This window comes from Eschrichtius robustus, chromosome 20, assembly GCF_028021215.1.
Source record: "Eschrichtius robustus isolate mEscRob2 chromosome 20, mEscRob2.pri, whole genome shotgun sequence".
Lineage (NCBI taxonomy): Eukaryota > Metazoa > Chordata > Mammalia > Artiodactyla > Eschrichtiidae > Eschrichtius > Eschrichtius robustus.
Genome location: NC_090843.1, coordinates 17,818,835 through 17,845,025, shown reverse-complemented (window position 1 = coordinate 17,845,025; position 26,191 = coordinate 17,818,835). Strand labels below are relative to the sequence as shown.

General features: G+C 38.2%; 1 protein-coding gene across 1 annotated transcript in view; it reads left to right on the top strand.

Annotated features, from left to right (window-relative positions):
* Nucleotides 1-26,191, top strand: part of NPEPPS (aminopeptidase puromycin sensitive) — a 103,117-nt gene that overhangs the window by 37,574 nt on the left and 39,352 nt on the right. Inside the window, exon 3 of the mRNA XM_068529835.1 lies at nucleotides 23,228-23,305. Coding sequence (XP_068385936.1) covers nucleotides 23,228-23,305 — 78 coding nt within the window. The remainder of the gene's footprint in view (nucleotides 1-23,227; nucleotides 23,306-26,191) is intronic.

Genomic DNA, 26,191 nt, shown 5'->3' with positions numbered 1-26,191 from the left:
GTAGCTGTGGCGCATGAGCTGAGTTGCTCTGTGGCACGTGGATTCTTCCTGGACGAGGGCTCGAACCCATGTGCCCTGCGTTGGCAGGTGGATTCTTAACCACTGAGCCACCAGGGAAGCCCTGTTTTATTTTTTAGAATTCCAAGTATAAGTGATAATGTACAGTATTTGTCTTTCTCTGACTCATCACATATTGCAAATGGAAGGGTTTTATTCTTTTTTATGGCTAAGTTTCTGTTATATATAAATTACATCTTTCATTCATCTGTTGATGGACACTTGGGTTGCTCCCATATCTTGGCTGTTGTAAATAATGCTGCTGTAAACATTGGGGTACATGTATCTTTTCAAATTAGTGTTTTTTTTTTTTTTTTTTTTTTGTATACATAACCTAAGAGTGGAATTGCTGGATCATATGGTAGTTCTGTTTTTGTTTTTTTAAGGAACCTCCATACTGTTTTCCATAGTGACTGCACCAATTTACATTCCCACCAACAGTGTACAAGGGTTCCCTTTTCTCCACATCTTTGCCAACATTTATTATTTGTAGACTTTTTGATGATAGCCATTCTGACAGGTGTGAGGTGGTATCTCATTGTTGTTTTGATTTGTATTTCTCTAATAACTAGCAATTTGGGACATCTTTTCATGTGCTTGTTAGCCACCTGTATATCTTTTTTGGAAAAATGTCTATTCTGGCTTTCTTCCTATTTTTTGATTGGGTTATTTGTTCTTTTGATATTGAGTTGTATGAGCTGTTTATATATTTTGAATATTAATCCCTTGTTGTTCATGTCATTTGCAAATATTTTCTCCCATTCCAAAGGTTATCTTTTCATTTTATCGATGGTTTCCTTTGCTGTGCAAAAGCTTTTAAGTTTAATTAGGTCCCATTTGTTTATGTTTGCTTTTATTTCTTTTGCTTTATGAGACAGACCCCCAAAAATATTGCTGTGATGTCAAAGAGTGTTCTGCCCATGTTCTTTTCTAGGAGTTTTATGGTTTTAAGTCTTACATTTAAGTCTTTAATCCATTTTGAGTTTATTTTTGTATATGGTTTAAGGAAATATTCTAATCTCATTGTTTGACATGTAGCTGTCCCTTTTTTTTGGCACCACTTACTGAAGAGACTGTCTTTTCTCCATTGTATATTCTTTTTAAAAAATATTTATTTATTTATTTATTTATGGCTGCGCCAGGTCTTAGTTGCAGCATGCGGGATCTTTTAGTTGCAGCATGTGGACTTCTTGGTTGTAGCATGCAGGCTTCTTAGTTGTGACATGCATGCGGGATCTTGTTCCCTGACCAGGGATTGAACCTGGGTGCCCTGTATTGGGAGTGTGGAGTCTTATGCACTGGACCACCTGGGAAGCCCCTCCGTTGTATATTCTTGCCTCCTTTGTCATACATTAATTGACCATAGGTGCCTGGGTTATAAAGTTCATTTTCGAGGATTATTTTTTGCTGGCTATAAAACTCTAGATGCAATTATTTTCTTCCAGTACATTGACTCTTTTATTCTAGCTGTTCTCTTTCTTCCATTGTTGATCTTAAGAAGTCAGCTCCCAGGCTGTTATTTCTTTAAAAATAGCCCTCCTCCAAACCTCCCTACCCCAGATGATCATAGTCTTTGTTTTTCTGAAGTTTAACTATACTGTATGCAGTTGGATTCCTTTGTAGGTAGCCTGCTTGGGATTTGAAGGGCTTGGTGAATCTATAGCTTAATATCTTTTAATTGGTTTTAGAATGGTCTTGGTCATTATCTCTTCAGATACTGCTTCTGCTCCATTCTGTCCTCTCATCTGCGCTCCTGAGATTCCAGTTAAAGGTATGTTTGTTCTCCTAACAGATCCTCCATCTTTCTTATCCTTCCCTGTATTTTTTATTCGTTTGTTATTATGTGCTTTGTTTGGATCTTTTATTCTGGTTTATCTTCCAACTCATTAATTCTTTCCTCAGCTGTATCTAATTAGCTTTTTTGAAAAATTTATTTATTTATTTATTTATTTTTGGCTGCATTGGGTCTTTGTTGCTGCACATGGGCTTTGTCTAGTTGCGGCTAGTGGAGGCTACTCTTCGTTGCGGTGTGCAGGCGTCTCATTGCGGTGGCTTCTCTTGTTGCGGAGCATGGGCTGTAGGCATGCAGGCTTCAGTAGTTGTGGCACGCGGACTCAGTAGTTGTGGCACTCAGGATCAGTAGTTGTGGCTTGCAGGCTCTAGAGTGCAGGCTCAGTAGTTCTGGCGCATGGGCTTAGTTGCTCCGCGGCATGTGGGATCTTCCCGGATGGGCTCGAACCCATGTCCCCTACATTGGCAGGCGGATTCTTAACCACTTCACCACCAGGGAAGTCCCTAGTCTGCTTTTAAGATTGTCCGTTGAAGGTGTTTTTCTTTGTGTTTTGTTTCATTTTTTGTTATTGTATATTTTTGTTCTATAATTTATTTTTCCAAGTGTACAGGTTGTTTTTGTGGTTTTTTTGGCAGGGGTAGCTTGTCATTCTCTGCCAGATTTTTCAAGCTTGGGCTTTTATCTTCCTATTTTTTTTTTTTAATGAATTTATTTATTTTATTTATTTATTTTTGGCTGCACTGGGTCTTTGTTGCTGCGTGCGGGCTTTCTCTAGTTGTGGCGAGCGGGGGCTACTCTTCGTTGCGGTGCGTGGGCTTCTCATTGCGGTGGCTTCTCTTGTTGCAGAGCACCGGCTCTAGGCACGTGGGCTTCAGTAGTTGTGGCACGTGGGCTCAGTAGTTGTGGCTCGCGGGCTCTAGAGCGCAGGCTCAGTAGTTGTGGCGCACGGGCTTAGTTGCTCCGTGGCATGTGGGATCTTCCCGGACCAGGGCTCGAACCCGTGTGCCCTGCATTGGCAGGCGGATTCTTAACCACTGCGCCACCAAGGAAGCCCCGCTTTTATCTTCTTGAACATAGTAAGAAAATATATAAATATATCTGCTAATACCTGGGGACTCCTGTTTTATTGTCCATTGTTTTAACTGTTTTCATTTAATTTGTCTTGTCCTCTGATGTGCCAGGGTTTATTTGATTATTGTATGTCAAATTAGGAAAATTGTATTGTCAAAATAAGATGATATTTTCTTTGTCTAGGGAAGATTTTTGTTTACTTCATCTGGGGGTCACTAGTACTCAGTTATAATCTTTTTCCAACATCAGGGCTTCAGATTTTCTGAAGTCTTATTGCATTCCATGTGTGGACTAGTTTTCTTCTTAGTCACCTTTACTATGAGGTTATCGCCTTTTGAGGTTCAGGTCCAAAGGAGGAACTGGTTTGCCAGGACCCCTCCCCACCAGTCTTGATGGACCCTGAATTCCAACTTTTGTCCCAAGGGCCTACTAGACTCAGCCTCTAAGGCATGTCTACCAAATCAACAAATGACTCTAGAACAACAGTGGCCTGGCATGGGATAGCTTCCTAATTTTGTAATCCTGTTTCTTCTTCATCTTGACTTCCTTATCTTTTTGCTTTTTGATGCTTCTGAGAAGAGGTTTTTTACCCCTATCTAACTTTTTTAGTTTTGAGGGAGTTGGGTAAGTGAGAGGGAGAATTTGTTTAAATTATCTACTACACCATTACTTGAAATAAAGTTCCTAATTGTTTTATAGGTGAAGAAACTGAGATCCAGACAGGTTAAGTAATACTGGAAGACCACATAATCAGCGGCAGAACCAGGTCTACAATCTGTGTCTTTGTGTTACTCTAGTACTTGTACTAATGATAAGTCATTTTAACTAAATATACAACAGTCATTTATTTAAAATAGGTATACTCTAGAAGGGATTTCTTTGTTCTCTTAGGCCTGATTTGTATTTGGTATACGGCTAATTCTCTTTAGACTTTTTAGATAGCCTAATGGGGTAGGATCATTACTATATTATATAAATCCATTTCAAAATATGGAACTGTGAATATAGTTACTGCTTGATCTGTAACTGTGCATACACCAGAATGGTTTCTAAAACCACAGAAACAATATGGTAGGTAGGTTGCCAAAAAACAAAATAAAACCTCATCACATGTTTAATCTAGTACTGAACTATACAGACGTATGTGGGCTATATAGAATTATGTGGGCTAGGTTTCCTGTTACTTACATACAGCAGTAGCTTGGAGGAAATGACATTCTGAGTTCCAAATAGACAATATATATAGGAACTTTTAAAGTACAGTTGAATTGAAGCTTCTAATATTGGGATTTTTAGAAGATTTTACATTTGTATCTCAATATAATATGAGAGCAGAATCCATTAGAGGCCTGTTTATATGACATAAGCAATGACAACTTTGGCTGACTTTCTGTATGTTTTTTCTTTTTTTTTAAATTAATTAATTTATTTTTGGCTGTGTTGGGTCTTCGTTTCTGTGCGAGGGCTTTCTCCAGTTGCGGCAAGCGGGGGCCACTCTTCATCACGGTGCGCGGGCCTCTCAGTATCGCGGCCTCTCTTGTTGCGGTGCACAGGCTCCAGACGCGCAGGCTCAGCAGTTGTGGCTCACGGGCCTAGCTGCCCCGCGGCATGTGGGATCTTCCCAGACCAGGGCTCGAACCCGTGTCCCCTGCATTAGCAGGCAGATTCTCAACCACTGTGCCACCAGGGAAGCCCCTGTATGTTTTTTCTATTTCAATCTTTTAAAAAATGTGGCCTCCTGAGTGTACCACCTTGTAGTTCTCTCTTTGTACTTCCTTTTCTGTGATTAAATTTCACCATGTTTAAACATAAGAGGGAGAAAAGTGTATCATGGCTCAACTAATGATTGCCTTTCAATCCAAGATTATCATGCTCAAATATTTTTAAAATAAATTTATTTATATATTTATTTTTGGCTGCATTGGGTCTTCGTTGCTGCGTGCAGGCTTTCTCTAGTTATGGCGAGCGGGGGCTACTCTTCATTGTGGTGTGGGAGCTTCTTATTGTGGTGGCTTCTCCTGTTGCGGAGCACGGGCTCTAGGTGCATCGGCTTCAGTAGTTGTGGCATGTGGGCTCCGTAGTCGTGGTTCACGGGCTCTAGGGCGCAGGCTCAGTAGTTGTGGCGCATGGGCTTAGTTGCTCTGTGGCATGTGAGATCTTCCCAGACCAGGGCTTGAACCCGTGTACCCTGCATTGGCAGACGGATTCTTAACCACTGCACCACCAGGGAAGTCCCAATCATGCTCAAATATTAATATAAGAAGGCTTTTTTGATACAGAGAGAGGGAGGAAGAGAGTGTATATGTGTATGTAGAGGGCTAACATTAAAATGTTAAATGAAGTGAGGAAGAAGAGGTGTTGTTCTAAACTTAAAACTTATTGCTTCTTCCAATAAAAATTAATTAAAAAAATCTGATTGCTTCTGCTAAATTTTACTGGTGAAATAACAACTTTAGTTAATTGTAAACTCCTTCTTAATATAAATGTAGCATCTTCTGAAAAACTGTTCTGTACTTTGCTTATCTTGGAGCTTGTTATAAATCAGTACATAAAGAGCTTCTGGGGCTTCCCTGGTGGTGCAGTGGTTAAGAATCTGCCTGCCAATGCAGGGGACATGGGTTCGATCCCTGGTCTGGGAAGATCCCACATGTGGCAGAACAACTAAGCCCGTATGCCACAACTACTGAGCCTGTGCTCTAGAGCCCACATGCTACAACTACTGAAGCCCATGCACCGCAACTACTGAGCTCATGCACCGCAACTACTGAGCTCACGCACCACAACTACTGAAGTCCACACGCTCTAGGGGCCTGCGTGCCGCAACTACTGAGCCTGCGTGTTGCAACTACTGAAGCCTCCGTGCCTGGAGCCCGTGCCCTGCAACAAGAGAAGCCACAGCAATGAGAAGCCTGTTCACCGCAACGAAGAGTAGCCCCTGCTCGCCGCAACTAGAGAAAGCCTGCACGCAGCAATGAACACGCAACACAGCCAAAAAAAAAAAAGTGTCATATTAAAAAAAAAGAGCTTCCTCCTTTTTATGATTTTTAAAATTTATTTATTTATTTATTTGTGTATTTATTTTTGGCTGTGTTGGGTCTTCATTGCTGCACGCGGGCTTCCTCTAGTTGTGGCGAGCGGGGGCTACTCTTCGTTGTAGTGCGCAGGCTTCTCACTGCGGTGGCTTCTCGTTGCAGAGCATGGGCTCTAGGCACACGGGCTTCAGTAGTTGTGGCACGTGGGCTCAGTAGTTGTGGCTCACGGGCTCTAGAGAGCAGGCTCAGTAGCTGTGGCGCACGGGCTTAGTTGCTCTGCGGCATGTGGGATCTTCCCGGACCAGGGATTGAACCCGTGTCCCCTGCACTGGCAGGCAGATTCTTAACCACTGCACTGCCAGGGAAGTCCCCTTTTTATAATTAAATGGAATGAATTTATCATAAATCATTAAGAATCTATGCTGCAATGAATAGTATTGTACATATCTCATATCATTTATCTAGGATAAATTCCTGGAAGTGGAATTGCTGGGTCCGAAGGTATTTATATTTGTGAATTTGATTGATATTGTCAAATTGCACTTTATAGAGATTGTATCAACATCTACCAGGTTGTTAGTCAGACACCCTGCTCAGCAGCATATCTTCTCAAATTTTTTGATCTTTGTTAATCTGATGGTAAAAAATGATTATTTTGCACTGCCTTTACTTTGCATTTCTTTATATTGTAAAATTAAAATCTTTTCATATATTTAAAAAGCCATTTGTATTTCACTTTTCTGTAATCTGTTCAAGTCATTGTCCGTTTTACTTGGGTGCTGCCCTTTTTTACTGATTTAACTTTTTCCATAATATGGGTTGTAGTATTTTTTCCCCGATTTGTCATATGTCTTTTGATTTTTGCTTATGGTTATTTTTATAATGCCCAGGTGTTTTTGTATTAAGTGTATTTGTTTCTTTTATAACTTCTAGATCTTAAGACATTTAATTATTAAAACAAATTTTAAAAATGTTAATTGAAGTAGAGTTGATTTGTAATATTATGTTAGCTTCAGGTGTACAGCATAATGATTCAGTACTTTTCAGATTATACTCCATTAAAAGTTATTACAAGATAATGGCTATAATTCCCTGCGCTATACAATATATCCTTGTTGCTTATCTATTTTATACATAGTAGTTTGTATCTGTTAATCTCATATGCCTGTCTTGCCCCTCCTACCTCTGTCTCCCCTTTGGTAACCACTAGTTTTCTATATCTGTGAGTCTGTTTCTGTTTGGCATATATATTCATTTGTATTATTTTTTAGATTCCATATATAAATGATTATCATACAGTATTTGTCTTTCTCAGCCTGTCATATTTCACTAAGCATAATCTCTAGGTCCATCGACATTGCTGCAAATCGCAGAATTTCATTCCTTTTTATGGCTAATTTTCCATTGTGTGTGTGTATATATATGTGTGTGAGTGTGTGTGTGTGTGTGTGTGTGTGTATCAAACCCATGTCCCCTGAAGTGGAAGCATGGAGTCTTAACCACTGGATCTCCAGGGAAGTCCCTGTAGCACATCTTTATTTGTTCGTCTGTTGGTGGGCACTTGGGCTGCTTCCGTGTCTTGGCTGTTGTAAATAGTGCTACTGTGAACATTGGGGTGCACATATCTTTTTGAATGAGTGTTTTTCTTTTTTCTGTATTCATACCCAGGAGTGGAATTGCTGGATCATATGGTAGTTCTATTTTTAGTTTTTTGAGGAACCTCCGTACTGTTCCATAGCGGCTGCACCAATTTACATTCCTACCAACAGTGTACAAGAGCTGCCTTTTCTCCACATCCTTGCCAACATATATTATTTGTAGACCTTTTGGTGATAGCCATTCTGACATAGGTGTGAGGTGATAATCTCATTGTTGTTTTGATTTACATTTCTCTAATAATTAGTGGTGTTGAGCATCTTTTCATGTGCTTAAGACATATTTAGACAGGCTTTTGCCAGCCAGAGATTATTTTTTTAAATCAGTATTTTAGTAGTTCCTGTTTTTACATATAAATCTTTGTTCCATCTGGAATTTTCCTAATAGGTATAAGGTACGAATACAACTTAAAGTTTTGCTCCGACACCATTTATGGAATAATCCATCTTTTTCCCCACATCCAACTGCCACCTTTATCGTATACTAAATTATATATGTATTTGATTCTTCTTCTTACTTTTTAAATATGCTCTGTATTCCTGAGTTTAGTTTCATACTTATTATAGTTACTGTAACTTTGTAATATGTTCTAATGTCTGGTAGAGCAAGCCCTCTTGTTACACTTTTTTTTTCTGAATTCATTTAGTTCCTCTTATTTATTTTTGCATATGGACATTGGAGTCAGATTGCATAATTATAAAATGAAAAAAATCCTGTTAGTATTTTTATTGGGATCATATGATATGTAACTTAAGAGAATTAACAATATTTAAGATATATCCCCAACTAAGAATATTATTTACCTTTCCATTGTTTGTCTTCTGTGTCTTTAAGTAGTGTTTAAAATTTTCTTCATAAAGATTTTACGTATTTCTTATTAAATATATTCCTAGGTGTTTTATACTTTTTGTTGCTATTATGAATGGGGTCTTATCTTCCATTATATCTTCTAGTTATGAGATACACGAGGTTCTTGATCCCTCTATATTAATTTTGTATTATGCTACCTTACTAAATTTTCTTTTTATTTCTAATAGTTTCTCAGTTGACTCTTTTAGATTTTCCTGACGTATAGTCTTATCACTTGCAAGCATTGAACTTTTATCTATACCTATTTTATTAAGAGTTTCTATCAAGAGTGGCTACTGAACTTTTATTGTGTTTTCAGCATCTATGGAGTAAACAATTTTCGTCTTTTAAATCTGTTTTACTGAATTGGTTTAGTTGTGTTTAAAACACTATAAGAAATGTTTTGGGGTTAGGGTAGATGGTATCCGTCTGTTTTTAGTATGACCCCCTCTCCTTAAAAATTATAAACTTTTTATTGTGAAAATTATCATTACCTCAGAAAAATGCATATAACAGTTTTACAGCTTAGTGCTATAACCCTAAGAACCTCTCACATGGCCCCTTCTGATCACATCCTCTCCTTCCCCAAAGAGACTACCTTACTTTGACTTTTGAGGTAGGAATTTTCTTTTTCTTTTTAAAAATATTTATTTATTTATTTGGTTGCTCCGGGTCTTACTTGCAGCATGTGGGCTCCTTAGTTGCGGCAGGTGGGCTCCTTAGTTGTGGCACATGGGCTCCTTAGTTGTGGCATGCGAACTCTTAGTTGCGGCATGCATGTGGGATCTAGTTCCCTGACCAGGGATCAAACCTGCACCCCCTGCATTGGGAGTGCAGAGTCTTATCCGCTGTGCCACCAGGGAAGTCCTCAGTAATTTTCTTAATTTGCTTTATAGTGTGACAATGTAAGTGTGCATCCCTGAGCAATATAGCTTAATTTACCCTTTTTTTTTTTTGTATTTTATATAAATGGAATCACAGTAAATACTGTGTGGTTGCTTTCATTCAGTATTAAGTTTTAAAGATTTATCCATGTCATTTTGTGTAGCTGCAGTGCCCTGTATTCCATTATAGGAATATACTGAATGTATTTATCCATTCTCCCACTGGTGGACGTTGATGAACATCTGGACTGTTTCAGTTTGGGACTACTGTGCACAGTGCTGCTATGTACTTAATGTTCAGGCTGGTGCACATAAGCACACTTTTCCATAAAATATATGCCTAGGAGTGGTCTTGCTAGGTTATAGGGTATACATATCTTTAGGTTATAGCAGTTACACTACTTCCAGAAGTGGATACCATCTGTTCTGTGTCCTCATTAACACTTGATATTTTCAGACTTCTTGCTGTTAGCTAACTTGGTGGGTATCTGATGGAGGTTTTAATTTTTATTTCCTGATTTTAATGAGGTTGGTTACCTTTTATATGTATATTGGACATATTTATTTCCTCTATTGTGATGTATCTGTTAAAAGTTTTTTGCCCATTTTTCTACTGGGTTCTGTGTCTTTTTCTTAGAATTTAAAGGAATTCTTTTTATGTTCTGGTTATAAGTTATCTGCCCCTTTTGTGTTACAAATATCTTCTGCATCTTTACTTTCTTAACGGTGCCCCCTTTTTTTTTTTACAAGTTACCTTGTTTTTGTTTGTTTTTTGTTTTTATTTATTTTTGGCTGTGTTGGGTCTTCGTTGCTGCACGCGGGCTTTCTCTAGTTGCGTCGAGTAGGGGCTTCTCTTTGTTGCGGTGTGTGGGCTTCTCATTGAGGTGGCTTCTCTTGTTGCGGAGCAGGGCTCTAGACGCACAGACTTCAGTAGCTGTGGCACGCGGGCTCAGTAGTTGTGGCTCGTGGGCTCTAGAGCACAGGCTCAGTAGTTGTGGTGCACGGACCTAGCTGCTCTGTGGCATGTGGGATCTTCCCGGACCAGGGCTCGAACCAGTGTCCCCTGCACTGGCAGGCAGATTCTTAACCACTGCACCACCAGGGAAGTCCCTTAATGGTGCCTTTTAATGTACAGAAGTTCTTAATTCTCATTGGGTCAAAGTTATCATTGTTTTGCTTTATGATTATTGCTCTTTTGTCCTTAAAATTTTTTTCCCTATTTCCAACATCATGAAGATATCTTCCTATATTATCTTCTGAAAACTTTATTGTTTTGACTTTCATAATCTACTTCTTAGGTATGGTGTGAATCCAGATCCAGCTTGGCTTTTACCCCTTAATGGGAATTCTGTTGCCCCAGTACCATTTACTAGAACATGATCCTTTCCCCACTGCTATGCAGTGTTCCTTTTGATAGTTCACATGGTAGAAATGATACGTTTAGTATCTGTTGATTAAGTTTTTGGTCAACCTTCTATGAATTTAATAGTACTTTAAAATAGATTTTATTTTTATGACTACTAGTATTATTTAAATTTGAAAAAATGTTAGACACTTCAGTATCTAGGTAATGTTTTATACTTACGTTGTTAACGCAAGAAAGAGATCAAAGAATCAGTGAGGCCCTACAGGAAGCCTGTGGTTCACAGGAAGGAAACTATTGTTTGTTTATTTATTCTTTATTTTTTATATTTATTGCTTTATGTAGCATAGTACAGATTGAATAAAAGATTAAGTTGAAGTACAGGATTGTAAGTGCATGTGGACATATTTAGAAATTTTCATTTAGGAGAAACTCTGTCCTAGATTTTTTTTTTTTTTTTAAATAAATTTATTTATTTAATTTTGTCTGCGTTGGGTCTTTGTAGCTGCTCGCGGGCTTTCTCTAGTTGCTGTGAGCGGGGGCTACCCTTCGTTGTGGTGCGCAGGCTTCTTATTGTGGTAGTTCTCTTGTTGCAGAGTATGGGCTCTAGGTGTGCGGGCAGCACGCGTGCTCTAGAGCGCAGGCTCAGTAGTTGTGGCACACGGGCTTAGTTGCTCCGTGGCATGTGGGATCTTCCCAGACCAGGGCTCGAACCCGTGTTCCCTGCATTGGCAGGCGGACTCTTAACCACTGCACCACCAGGGAAGTCCCTGACCTAGATTTTTTTAATAAGGAGAGCAGGAGTTACCTTATAATTACTCATTGTGTTATTCATTGATAACACAAATCGGCTTTAACAGCAACAGTAGGTTCCCTTATAGCAGTGTAGGTGTTTACTAAATAAAAGGCATTGTATCCCTCTTGAGGCCTATTATGGCAGAAGAGGGAACCAGAATTAACATATTAAATGACAAAGTGGGAAAGGCCAGCTGAGAGGGGGGAAATTACAGTGAAGTAAAGCAGATTCATGAAGGGGCCTGAGGATCCTGCTATTCTTTGTGGAAGTAAGCAGGGTAATTTAAAGGAAAGGTATTGGACCAGATAGGATACCTGCACAAATATTGAACAAACTCTTTGTCCTAGACGAACTCATGTGAGAGAGGTTCTCAAATTTTGTCAGAGACTAAGTGGTACAGTGATTAAGAGTGTCTGCCTTCTTTTGGTTATAGTTAGAGAGTTTTGCACTGGCTCATTGTACAAAGAACATGAGCCACTTCACCTTTTGTGTTTTCTAAAGATGAGTATGGGTTTTGAATTATGGTTGGCCAAAGTCCTAAAGACCTAGGCAAGAGTGCCTCCTTGTCAATAAGCCACACTTGGAAAACCCAGAATGAGAACACATATTCATTAGATTTGTTTGATAAATGGGCTTCCTATAAAAATTTGACCAAGATCTCAAAAGGAATATCTTTAAAAAGATATTTTTAAACAATTAAAATTTTTTTCATAGTTAATATGTACACATGATGCCAAATTCAAAAGATATGCAGTACTAAGTAAGCCTGCTTTCCCCCTCTCCAGCCTTCCAGCTCTCCTGCCTGTAGACAAAGTTGTCAGGTTTGTGTGTATCCTTCCTCAGATTGTTCTATGCATTTACAGACATATATGTGTATATATGTTCATGTGTGTGTGTCTATATATCTACGGATATCTATAGATATATGGATATGTGTGTGTCTATATTTCTATATATACATATGTAATGTGTGTGTGCTCATAAATGATAGCATACTGTGTTCTGAAATTTTTTTTACTTAAGTCAAAATTATATCTTAATTGGTTTTTAAAACGTGACATTTAAAATCTAATTTATAGGTCTATCTTGTTATGAACTTTGTAGGTATATATTGTCATGAGTAAACTTTTATAGTCAAAGTGAATATTGTTAGTAGTTTTGAGTATAAGATTTTCCTTGTTACGGTTTTATACATGCTATGGTTATATTCAAATTTTGCTTCTGCTTATTTGATTACTAAAATACATACTTAATACATGCATGCTTATTCCCAGATATGTGTGTTTATAGCCATAGATTTGAAAATGCCAATTACATTTAATTTTTTTCTGAAATGTAGCACTCCATGATAAGTAATTTCAGGGAGAGTCCTTATTTATACAGGTATAATGAATTAGTTGTAGTTGAATTAATAAAGAACTGTTAGATATATTATGATCTAGAAAAGAGCGTTTATTTTTTAATGGTCATAACCAGACATGCTAAGCACTTTGCGTAGAGTATATTATATAATCTTCAAATAACTAAGGAGTAGGTAATGATTTTAATTTTACAAGTATGACACTGAAGGCTCAGAGAGTTGAATAACCATATATGCCTGATTATAAGATTCCTACTCTCCCACTTAAAATATTTTTTTAAAAAGTTTTTTAATCAAGGTTAAGTTTGGTTAAGTTTAATTTTATTGTTTATACATGATGTAGGAATGTGTCTACTTATAATGCTCAGTTTACATAGATACATTTTAAATTATAAAAATGTTAATATAAACTGTTATTGATACATTAGTATTAAATTAATATGAACATTAATTTAGAAATATTACCTTTTCTTCTCTACTTCAATGAAGCATATTTATTCAGACTTTTCATATGTGTTTTAGTATTAATGGCTTTCCACATTTTGAACAATCTAATTGTTCCAGAGCAAATATTATCTTGTAAGGTATTTGAGATAGATCCCTTTTTGAATCACTGTATTATGTTTTAATTGGAAAATTTCTCTCTAGCCATAAATCCCCATTCATGTAACATTAGTAAAGGTGTTTTTTTTTTTATATTTACTTATTTATTTGGTTGCACTGGCTCTTAGTTGCGGCAGGCAGGCTCCTTACTTGTGGCATGCATGTGGGATCTAGTTCCCTGACCAGGGATCAAACCCAGGCCCCCGGCATTGGGAGCGTGGAGTCTTACCCACCTGCGCCAACTTATTCCTTGCACCACCAGGGAAGTCCCAGGGTTTTTTTATTAATGTATTTTATATGGATAGTATTGATGATCTTTATGATGTAATCACTTAGGCTGTTGCTTTTTATTTTATTTTTATTTTTTTAATTTTTATTTTATTTTTTAATTTTTTTATAAATTTATTTATTTATTATTTATTTTTGGCTGTGTTGGGTCTTCATTTCTGTGCGCAGGCTTTCTCTAGTTGCGGCGAGCGGGGGCTACTCTTCATCGCGGCGCGCGGGCTTCTCATTGTCGTGGCTTCTCCTGTTGTGGAGCACAGGCTCTACACGCGCAGGCTCAGTAGTTGTGGCTCATGGGCCTAGTTGCTCCGCGGCATGTGGGATCTTCCCAGACCAGGGCTCGAACCCGTGTCCTCTGCATTGGCAGGCAGACTCCCAACCACTGCGCCACCAGGGAAGCCCTGTTGCTTTTTAAAGTGATCTATTTGTGCTGCTAATATTTACTAAACCTACTATGTGCTAGAAACCGTTCTAGCATTGGAGGTAGAGTGGTGGACAAAACAAAGAATCAACATTCCAGATACAAGTATTCAATCTGGAAAGAAAGACAATAACAAATATGTGGTGTAAAGTAGTGATTAGTACTCAAAAATCACAGTAAGAGGATATAGAATGAAGATTGTTGTTTAAGGTGATAGAACAGATTTCTAAAGAAGTGATTTGAGCAGAGACCTGAATGACGTAAAATGTGTAGGTAACTGGATAAAGAATTTTCCATGAAGTTGCAGAAACTCTGAGGTTGGAGAATGCTTGCAGTCTTTGAGGAACAACAGTGAGGCACCAGCCTTACTGAGTTCTAGTCATTGCTCCGTATCTTCAATGACATTTTGTTATATGTTTCATGTGTACAACATTATATTTCTACTTCTGTATACCATACAGTGTGCTCACCACCAAAAATTTATTTTCTATTCATCACTATACAGTTGATCTCCTTTACCCATTTTGCCCTCTCCTGGGCACCCTCCACCCCCAGTAACCACTACTGTGTTCTCTGTATCTGCATGTTTGTTTTTGTTTGATTTAGTTTGTTCATTTATTTTGCTTTTTTAAAATTAGTTTTGTTTTATATTCCACATATCAGTGATATCATATGGTATTTGTCTTTCTCTATCTGACTTATTTTACTTAGCATAATAACCTCAAGGTCCATCCGTGTTGTGGCAGATGGCAAGATTTCATCTTTTTATGGCTGAGTAATATTCCATTGTGTATATATCCCACATCTTTATCCATTTATCTGTTGATGGGTGCTTAGGTTGTTTCCATATCTTGGCTATTGTAAATGAGGTTGTGATGAACATAGAGGTGCATATGTCTTTTTGAATTAGTGTTTTCATATTCTTTGGATAAATACCCAGAAGTGGGATAGCTGGATCATATGGTAATTCTATCCATTCATTCATTCATTCATTCATTCATTTATTTATGACTGTGTTGGGTCTTCATTGCTGCACACGGACTTTCTCTAGTTGTGGTGAGTGGGGGCTACTCTTTGTTGCGGTGCGTGGGCTTCTCATTGCGGTGGCTTCTCTTGTTGCAGAGCTCAGTAGTTGTGGCACTCGGGCTCAGTAGTTGTGGCACACAGGCTTAGTTGCTCCGCGGCATGTGGGATCTTCCCAGACCAGGGCTCGAACCCGTGTCCCCTGCATTGGCAGACGGATTCTTAAACCACTACGCCACCAGGGAAGTCCCGGTAATTCTATTCTTAAATTTTTGAGGAATCTCCATACTGTCTTCCATAGTGGCTACACCAGTTTACATTCCCACCAACAGTGTATGAGAGTTCCCTTTTGCCCAGATCCTTGCCAACACTTGTTATTTCTTGTCTTTTTGATAATAGCCAGTCTAACAGGCATGAGGGGATATCTCATTGTGGTTTTGATTTGCATTTCCCTAAAAATTAGTGATGTTGAACATCTTTTCATGTGCCTGTTGGCCATTTATATGTCTTCTTTGGAAAAAATGTCTATTTAGCTCCTCTGTCCATTTTAAAATCAGGGTTTTTTTTTGTTGTTGGTTGTATGTGTTGTTTATATATTTTGGAGATTAACCCCTTTTCAGATACATCATTTGCAAATATCTTCTCCCATTTGGTAGGTTGTCTTTTTGTTTTATTGATGGTTTCCTTTGCTGTGCAGAAGCCTTTTAGTTTGATGTAATCCCATTTGTTTACTTTTGCTTTTGTTTCCCTTGCCTGAGGAAGCATATCTAGAAAGACATTGTATTGGTAAGACCAGTGTCGAAGATTCTGCCCGTGTTTTGGGTTGTCTGTCTTTTTATTGAGTTGTAGAAGTTTTTATGTATATTCTGGATACAAGTGTTTTGTCATATATACAAAGTAAAATATTTTCTCCTGGTCTGTGGTTTGCCTGTGCATTTTCTTAATAGTGTCTTTTGATAATTACAAGTTAAAAAAATTTTTTTTACATATATATATTCTTTTTCATATTCTTTCCCATTATGGTTTATCACAGGATATTGAATATAGTTCCCTGTGCTGTACAGTAGGATATTAATGAAATTTGACCTATCAATTTTTTTCTTTTATGGTGAGTGCTTTTTTTGGTCCTCTCCAAGAAATAATTGCCCATCTTAAGCAGACTTAGCTTTTCATTCTGAACATTTGGGACTCCATTAGAGGCTTAGATCTCACTGATTACTCTAGCTGCTGTGTGAAGACAAGATTATAAGGCAGCAAAAGTGGAAACAGACCAGTTAACAATTTATTGACCGGAGACATATCAATACGTCTTTTGTTAGCCGATACAATTAACATCACCATGAGATGTTGTTAGAGCTTAAAATTGATCAAGGGTTCATTATACAACTTATGATTGTCGTTATCATTCACATTTTGCTCCATTAGGTTTTTGTTCCAACCTTGTGTATATTATAAACGCAAGTTTATTATCGTAAAATTTTCAAAAATGATGCATTGTGAAATTTTGAGTGAAGAAGAATATTTCAGTGAATTTTATCCAGATGCTTTCTCTGATTGTCTGAGCGATGTATATACTAGTCTCTCAGAAGATGATAGTTCTTCAGAACATAGTTCTGATTCAGGCGAATGTGAATATTAGACCAACAAAAAGACAAAAAACCTTAGTGATTGATTCTGATATGGGAAGTGAAAATGAAACCCATGGTGCTGGAGAGTGATCCTTTTCTTCTGCAGAAGAGTGGGTTGAAGACAACATTTCACAAAAATTAGAAGACTTTACAGGTGTGTCAGGTGTAACTTTTTTTAAAAAATAAATTTATTTATTTATTTATTTATATTTTTGGCTGCGTTGGGTCTTTGTTGCTGTGTGCGGGCTTTCTCTGGTTGCAGCGAGTGGGGGCTACGCTTCATTGCTGTGTGCGGGCGTCTCATTGCAGTGGCTTCTCTTGTTGCGGAGCATGGGCTATAGGCGTGCGGGCTTCAGTAGTTGTGGCACATGGGCTCAGTAGTTACACGAGCTCTAGAGCGCAGGCTCAGTAGTTGTGGCACACGGGCTTAGTTGCTCCACGGCATGTGGGACCTTCCTGGGCCAGGGCTCGAACCCATGTTCCCTGCATTGGCAGGCGGATTCTTAACCACTGCGCCACCAGGAAAGCCCAGGTTTAACTATTGAATGTAATAACCTGCAAAATGTTAGTGAAATAACAATTTTTGGTAACGACTTTTTTGAGTTGGTCACTTGTCAAACAAACTTGTATCACCAACAGAATGAAAAATCATATAAAAAGTATGATGAGGCTTTAAAAAGTTCTGATGTAACCAATAGTGACATGAAGAAGTTTCTTGGATTAATAACTTTGATAGGACAAATAAGAAAGTCACACTGGAAAGAACATTGGTCGACTGATACCTTACTTGAAACACCTATCTTTCCAAAGATTATGACGAGAAGAAGGTTCCAACAAATAATGACATTTCTTCACTTTAATGATAACTCAGGAACTCCACTTCCTACAGACAGAATTTCAAAAGTTAAACCTCTTTTGGATTATTTTCTACCAAAAATTTTTAATAAATTTTTAAAATATTTATTTATCTATTTATTTATTTATCTATCTATTATCTATTTATGCGGGCTGCGCCGGGTCTTAGTTGCGGCATGCAAACTCTCGGTTGCAGCATGCATGTGGGATTTAGTTCCCTGATCAGGGATCAAACCTGGGCCCCCTGGATTTGGAGCGTAGAGTCTTACCCAGTGGATCACCAGTGAAGTCCCTCTACCAAAATTTCAATCAATCTATATAACCAAACAAGAGCTGTCACTTGTGGAGGCAGTGATAAAGTAGAGAGGATGACTCAGATTCAAAACCTGTAATCCCAGAAAACTTACAAAATATGGAATTTTGGTCAGGATGGTTGGTGAAAGTGAAACTGGATATATATGCAACCTTGAGATTTACATGGATGAAGGAAAGAAACTACAAGAAACAGTATTATCGGTCCTACAACGTTATCTTGGTTCGTGGCACCATATTTACCAAGACAGTTATTACAACAGTGTGTCCACATCTGAAATATTGTTGAAAATAGAACCAGAGTTTGTGGGACTATAAGAGAGAATCGTGGTCTACCAAACCAATTAAAGGAGAAATCTAAATGTCTGCAGAGGGGAGAAATGACATTCTTACGGAAGGGAGAAGTGACTCTTCTTATATGGAAAGACAAGAGGCTGGTCCACATGGTGACAACTATTCATGACACATCCATAGCCTCTCCATAGCATGGATCCATAACATCTACAGGAAGGAAGACAGGAGGACTGGCCGTCAGATAACTAAGCCCACTTATATATTAGAGCAGCTGTCCCCAACCTTTTTAGCAACAGGGACTGGTTTTGTGGAAGACAGTTTTTCCACGGATGGCGGGGGGATAGTTTAGGTGGTAATGCGAGCGATGGGGAACGGCAGATGAAGCTTTGCTTGCTCTCCCGCCGCTCACCTACTGCTGTGCGGCCCGGTTCCTGACAGGCCACGGACCACTACCGGTCCGTGGCCTGGGGGTTGGGCACCCCTGTATTAGAGTATAATAAATATATGAAAGGAGTTGATCAGTCTGATCAATATCTGGCAAACTTCAGTATCTTCCAGAAAACTTGAAAATGGTATAAGAAAGTAAGTTTCTATTTGAGTAATTGAGGTTTATTCAATGCATTTAAAATTTTACTGTAACCTTAATGCACAGAATAAAATGACTTACAAGCAATTTTTCTTAGCAGTAGCTAGAGAATGGGTAACTGACCATTCTGGTAAGTGTAGTGGTAGTCCCGAACCTGGTCCTTCTTGTGGCGTTTCGCAAAGATCCACCTTGTCGACTCTCAGGTAAAATAAAATAATATATGCTAGAGGAAATAATATACACAGGACTAAAAAAAAAATGCTGCCAGAAAGCGTAGAGTCTGCTCTTCCAGGGGAAAGCATAGTGAAACACAGTATATTTGTAATAGATGTTCTGCTCCCCTGCACAGAGGTGCCTGCTGTACTGCGTATCACACTCTAACAAAATATTAGAATGCTTTAGTAAGACATGTACAGAGTTTCAAATAAGTACATTACGTGCAAAAAAAGTTGTTGATATTTACTCAAACTTGGGTGTTTCAATATTCCCTTATGTAACAAATTGCTGGCCACAGTTTCTGCAAAAATCCCCTGGTCAACAATGTTAAGAGGCTATTGTAGTGGTCTAGGAGAGAAAATAATGGTACTTTGGACTGGGCTGTAGTGGTGGAGACATTGAAAAGTCTGGGATTAAGGGTGTTGAATTTGCTTGTTGGATGTATGGTCTAAGAGACAGGCAGACATGGAGGGGAGGCAGTTAGGATCATTTCGTATTTTTGACTTGAGCCACTGGATAAATGGTGGTGTCATATACAGAATATACAAAACTACAATTGACCGAGGTTATTTCAAACTCTAATGTACATTTGCCAAGTAGTATATTGTCCAATATAAAGTAATTGGAAGAGTATCCCGTAATACAATAGACTTTTAAAGAATTCAAATATATGGCTACTCCCTTTTTACTAAAAGAATTTTGGCGGAAATTTTGCTCTTTTTTTGGTACACATGTATAGTTGATATGTACATTTGGAAGCATATTTTGTAGAATGTAATCTAACAATACAGTACTTGATTATTTAAATTTAAAAACTGCTATTCTTTTGTTTTTCTAGCTTCATTTCTTACCATTTTGAAGCTTTTTTGTGCATCTATAAAAACAAGTTAGCTTTAGTAAACTTTTATGGAGATGGTCTTTGATCATAGTACCTCAGAGGTACCATAATGCTACTTCATATATTAGTTAGAAAGGTACATTCTTAAGCCTTGAAGTGCTTCTTAGCTTCCCTGTAGGCAAAGTAAGATTCTATTCTTGGGGATCAAGTTAGAGCAAATCTCAGATTTTTGCCAGCAAAAGTCATTGTTTCAGTAGAGATTTCATTAATATTATGTATATATACCAAGTCTTGAGTTTCTGTTCAAATTTAGGAGCTAGCTTATGATAGCAGAAAGAATTTTGGCAACAGGAATAGGAAGGGAACTGAGTTCTAGTCCAGCTCTGTGACCTTAGGTGAATCATTAACTTTATATGCCTCATTTTCATCTGTAAAATGAGGAATAATTGATTAAAGTTCTTTTAAAAACTGAAGTTATAGTTTCTTATTGGTTTTGTAAAGATTTTGGCTTTATAAAGACATGTTTGAACCATCGTATTAGAAACATTGGAGGGATTTCCCTTGTGGTCCAGTGGGTAAGACTCCATGCTCTCAGTGCAGCGGGCCTGGGTTCGATCCCTGCTCAGGGAACTAGATCCTGCATGCCACAACTAAGACCCAGCGCAACCTAAATAAATAAATAAATATTAAAAAAAAAAAAGAAACATTGGAAATTTAATCTTTGGGTGACTCATTTGAAAAAAAAAAGTGAATTGTGGGCATCTTGCCTGGTTCATGGAATGTTATTAAATTTGAATCACGGGGGCTTCCCTGGTGGCGCAGTGGTTGAGAGTCTGCCTGCCAATGCAGGGGACGCGGGTTCGAGCCCTGGTCTGGGAGGATCCCACATGCCGCGGAGCAACTGGGCCCGTGAGCCACAATTACTGAGCCTGCGCGTCTGGAGCCTGCGCTCCGCAACAAGAGAGGCCGCGATAGTGAGAGGCCCGCGCACCGCGATGAAGAGTGGCCCCGGCTTACCACAACTGGAGAAAGCCCTCGCACAGAAACAAAGACCCAACACAGCCATAAATAAATAAAAATAAATAAATTAAAACCTTGTGTGTGTGTTATACTAAAAAAAAAAAAAAAAATTTGAATCACTGTTACCCATATCAAACTTAAGCCTGTGACTGGTAAGGCTACCTCTCTTTTAATAATAGCTTATTGAGATATAATTCACACACCATACAGTTCAATTCAGTGGTTTTTTAATATATTCACAGAGTTGTGCAACCATCGTCGGAATCAATTAGAGCATTTTCTTCCCCTTTTTTTAAAAAAAATTTATTTATTTATTTGGCTGCGTCGGGTCTTAATTGCGGCATGTGGGCTCTTCGTTGCGGCATGCGGGCTTCTCTCTAGTTGCGGCACGAGGGCTTCTCTCTAGTTGTGGCGTGCAGGCTCCAGAGTGCGTGCGCTCTGTAGTTGTGGCACGTGGGCTCTGTATTTTGTGGCATGCAGCCTCTCTAGTTGAGGTGCACTGGCTCAGCAGTTGCAGCGCATGGGCTTAGTTGCCCCGCGGCATGTGGGATCTTAGTTCCCGACCAGGGATTGAACCTGCGTCCCTGCATTGGAAGGCGGATTCTCAACCACTGGACCACCAGGATAGTCCCTTAGAACATTTTCATCATCCCAAAAGGAAAGTACCCATGAGCAGTCACTTCGCATTTCTGCATGACCTTCCAGCCCTAGGCAACGGCTAGTCTACTTTCTGTCTCTGTGGATTTGCCTATTCTGGACATTTCATATAAACATGTGGCCTTTTGTGTCTGGTTTCTTTCACTCAGCATAATATTTTCAAGGCATATCCATATTGTAGCATATATCAGCACTTCGTTTCTTTTTGTTGTAGCATAATATTCCATTGTATATCACATTTTATCTGTCCATCAATTGTTGGACATTTGGGTTGTTCCTACTTTTTGGCTACTAAGATCATTTGTGTATAAATTTTTGTATGGACATATGTATTCATTTCTCTTGGTTATAATCTAAGAGTGGGATTTCTGGGTTATATGGTAACTCTGTATTTAATCTTTTGAGGAACTGCCAGACTGTTTCCCATAGCATTTGTTTTTGTTTGTTTTTTTGGCTGCGCTGGGTCTTTGTCACTGCGCGTGGGCTTTCTCTAGTTGCAGCGAGTGGGGGCTACTCTTTGTTGCAGTGTGCGGACTTCTCCTTGCGGTGGCTTCTCTTGTTGTGGAGCACGGGCTCTAGGTCCACGGGCTCAGTAGTTGTGGCTCACGGGCTTAGTTGCTCCATGGCATGTGGGATCTTCCCGGACCAGGGATCAAACCCGTGTCCCCTGCATTGACAGGTGGATTCTTAACCACTACGCTAGCAGGGAAGTCCCTCTCATAGCATTTGGAAACATTTTTGCATTCCTATCAGCAATGTATGAGGGTTCCAAATTCTCTACATCCTCCCTTAAACCTTATTATTGTCTATCTTTTAGGTTATAGTCATCCTAGTGGGTGTTAAGTGGTATCTCATTGTGGTTTTGATTTGCATTTCCCTGATGGTTAAAGATGTTGAGCATCTTTTCAAGTGCTTATTAAGGCTACCTCTTTGGGCAGTTTTTCTTTTGGAATGGGGATATGATGTGGTTGGGAGTTGATCTACTTAGCTCTTTTCCTAAAGTGTCAACTAAGCATTCTGAAGTATCAGTTAAACAAGCAGACTCTTCTCACTCCTGGTAGGGAATAAATCAAAGTCTTAATTTAATCCACACACCTGTTTTCACCTTCTTTATTTCTGTAAAATGTAACAGCAAAGAATTTCACTGGAAATATGATTTCTATCTTGTTGGAATTGTTACCTGTGTTTGGGTGGGGGACAGAACTTTCACTGATATATCTTTAACACCGAAATCTTAGCAATCTGCTCAGTATTTCAAATGTTCATGAGTAAGACTGCAACATATAAAGCAGTATCATAGTCACACAAAGATGAGAATGAAACGTGTCTGGGAATCCGGTAGAAAACCTTTTCATATTTATAGCAGCCCTATTTCCCTTATATCATAAAAGTTTTGTGAATTAATATAGGATGTGTAATTGTTTCTAAGGAGCATATTTAACTTAGGTTACATAGCCTAAAACAGGTTACTTTGAAATGATACTCTTGTTAATAGGAACTTAATTTATTAAATTAAGAATATTTAGTTTTAGTAGAGATTTTGCTCTTGAAAATGTTAATTGCTGCCGTCTGGATTTGGTCTTATCAGTCCAGTCAGATTTGTGAAGTAATTTTTTTTTTCCATTCCAGAAATACATGCTACAGGATTTAACTATCAGAATGAAGATGAAAAAGTCACCTTGTCTTTTCCTAGTACTCTCCAACCAGGTAGGAGAAATGGCTTTCGTAAAATCCTGTTATGAATAGTGACATCTTCCAGAAAAATTTATCGTATGCCCTTGTTTTTTTTAACTCAGTGTTTTAAGGAGATTAAGTATTAAGACAGAGCTTTAGACAGAGTCAGGTGCACTTCAACTTTTGGGCCACCAGAAAAAATAAAAAACATAGAACATAATGCATTGTTTTCACCTTTTCAGTTTTTTAAAAATATATCTACCTAGCTCCATCTTCTACTAATTGAATCCAAATCTCTGAGATGAATGTCCCACAGATGATTCTGAGATACAACCAGAGATTAGAGAGCTATTATGCTAGTGAGGGCATGGATGGAAAGATTCGTTGATATGTTACTATATGTGCTATATAAAAGCACAAAGAAACTAGACGTTCTGAGCTTAATATAATGGAAGAAATTATATACAAATCAATTGGTAAAGCACTAAGACTTTGATTAGTGAGCAAATGAAAAGCCACAGATAATTTGTATGAAAGAAAATGCAAATAAATAATAAATATGTGAAAAGATATTTGCCCTCCTAGTAATGAGAAATATTAAAACAACAGCTACTGATATATCAGTTTTTGCCTGTCATATAAGCTGAAGTAAAAAAATGATTCTCAATGATGTGACTGCCTCATATTACTGGTAAGAATGTAAATCCATGTAATTTATTTGGAAAGCAGTCTGGCAGTATGTATTAAGAGCCTAAACATGTTCATGTCTTTGACCCAGCAATTCTGGTAATAGGAATATATCCTAAAGAAAAGTCATAAATACAGGAGATACTTTATGCCTAGAAATGTCTATTGAGACGTTACCTAAGGTAGTAAAAAATAAGAATTAATACATTTGTCCAACACTAAGGGAATGATTAAGCTAATTATGACATATATGTATGGTGGAATATATATAGCAATTAAAAGTGAGGTTTGTGAATTCTTAACACTGTAAAGTACTTATTATAATGTAAAATTGAAAAGCAGAATACAAAATTACATATACAAGGTGATGAATCAGATCTCTAAAATGGTACAAATGAAATTATATGTCTGGTTGTTGACATAATTGATGATTTTTATTCTTAGTCATACCTTTCTCTGGTTTCCATAATTTTTATATTGAGAATATATTCCCTTAATATAAAAGTATTTTAAGAAAAATTTTAAATTGGAGAAATTTTGTCTTTTATTTTGATACTCTTAAAAGACCTTTCATTTTGTCTTTTTCTAACTAAGATTATTTTTGTGTGAAATTATTATAAAAACAAATGCTTGCCATGAACATGTATTAAAAGATACTGAAGAATATAACCTGAAAATTGAGATTCCCTCTCTTTGACCCCTTCTACTTCCATTGTCTACTAATCCTTCCAGAAATATTCTATTTCTTTCTAGAAATATTCCATAAGTGTATGTGTACATTTTAACCCACAGATGGGATCACAAATGTCAGTGGCTTGCAACAAATATTTCTTGTTTACACATGGCCCTGAGGACTGCTGATCATCTGCAGCCATATTGCCAACTTTACTGAGCACCACTAAGCTCACAAGTCTGCTCATTCCAGGCTCTGTAGTGAGTAGCTACTATCTGCAGCATGCTGTTCTCTCACATGGCAGAAGGCAGAAGCTCAGGGGTGGGGACAGGGCCAAACCACAAAGACACATTTAAAGCTTCTGCGTGGATGGTGATGTCCATTCACATTTCATTGGCCAAAGCAAATAGCATGGCCAAGCCCAAAGTCACAACAATTACCAGACATTTGATAAAACTTCTAATATGAAACATAAAGCAAAAAGCAAAACAATAAGTATAAGAGAAATATAGGAACTTGGAAGAAGCAAAGACAAATGAAAAGAAAGCCTCAAAAAACCCAAACAGATTAATATCCTTAGAAGTATTATTAATATTACATTCATTAAATAAGGACAGTATGGAATAGAGTAAGAAAACTTTTGGAAATTTTAATACATTACAAGTAAAAAACCAAAAGAAGTTGTAGAAGATGAAATAGAGGCATCTTCCAATTAGGAAAATTGGAGGACCAATCTAGCAGGACTGGGCATCCATCTAGTGAAAGAGAGGACAGAGAAGATGGTAAGGGGAAATGATGAAAGACACAAAACATGAACATTTCTCTGAACGGATGGGGCAGGAGCCTTAGGTTTGAAAAAAATACACTACTGAGAGGGACTGACTCAAATGTAAAAAGTCCCACATCAAAGGAAATTTTAGAACTTTCAGGGGTAAAGTGAGATTCTCAAAGAGTTTCTACCCGAGGTGAGGGACTTGGGAGGAAGGAAGGAAGACTGACAGATTACCTTCAAAGTTCAGGAATCAGAATAGCAGTAGGTTTACCATCAGGAACAGTGGAAACTAGACTCTAGTATGGCCGTTCCTTCAAAATTATGAGTGAATCTGATTTTCAATCTAGAATTCTGTGCTTAGCCAAACTGTGAAGTTAAAGAGAATAAAATATTTGCAGATTTGGAAGGTTACAGAAAATTTAATTCTTTGTAAAAGATGTAGGAGTGGAGATGTAGTTTAGCTACACTTCACTTTTTACTGTTTTTTTAAAAAACGTATTTATTTTTATTATTTATTTTATTTTTGGCTGTGTTGGGTCTTCGTTGCTGCACGCGGGCTTTCTCTAGTTGCGGCGAGCGAGGGCTACTCTTCGTTGCGGTGTGCGGGCTTCTCATTGCGGTGGCTTCTCTTGTTGCGGAGCATGGGCTCTAGATGTGTGGGCTTCAGTAGTTGTGGCTCGTGGGCTCTAGAGCACAGTCTCAGTAGTTGTGGTGCACGGACTTAGTTGCTCCGCAACATGTGGGATCCTCCCAGACCAGGGCTCGAACCCGTGTCCCCTGCATTGGC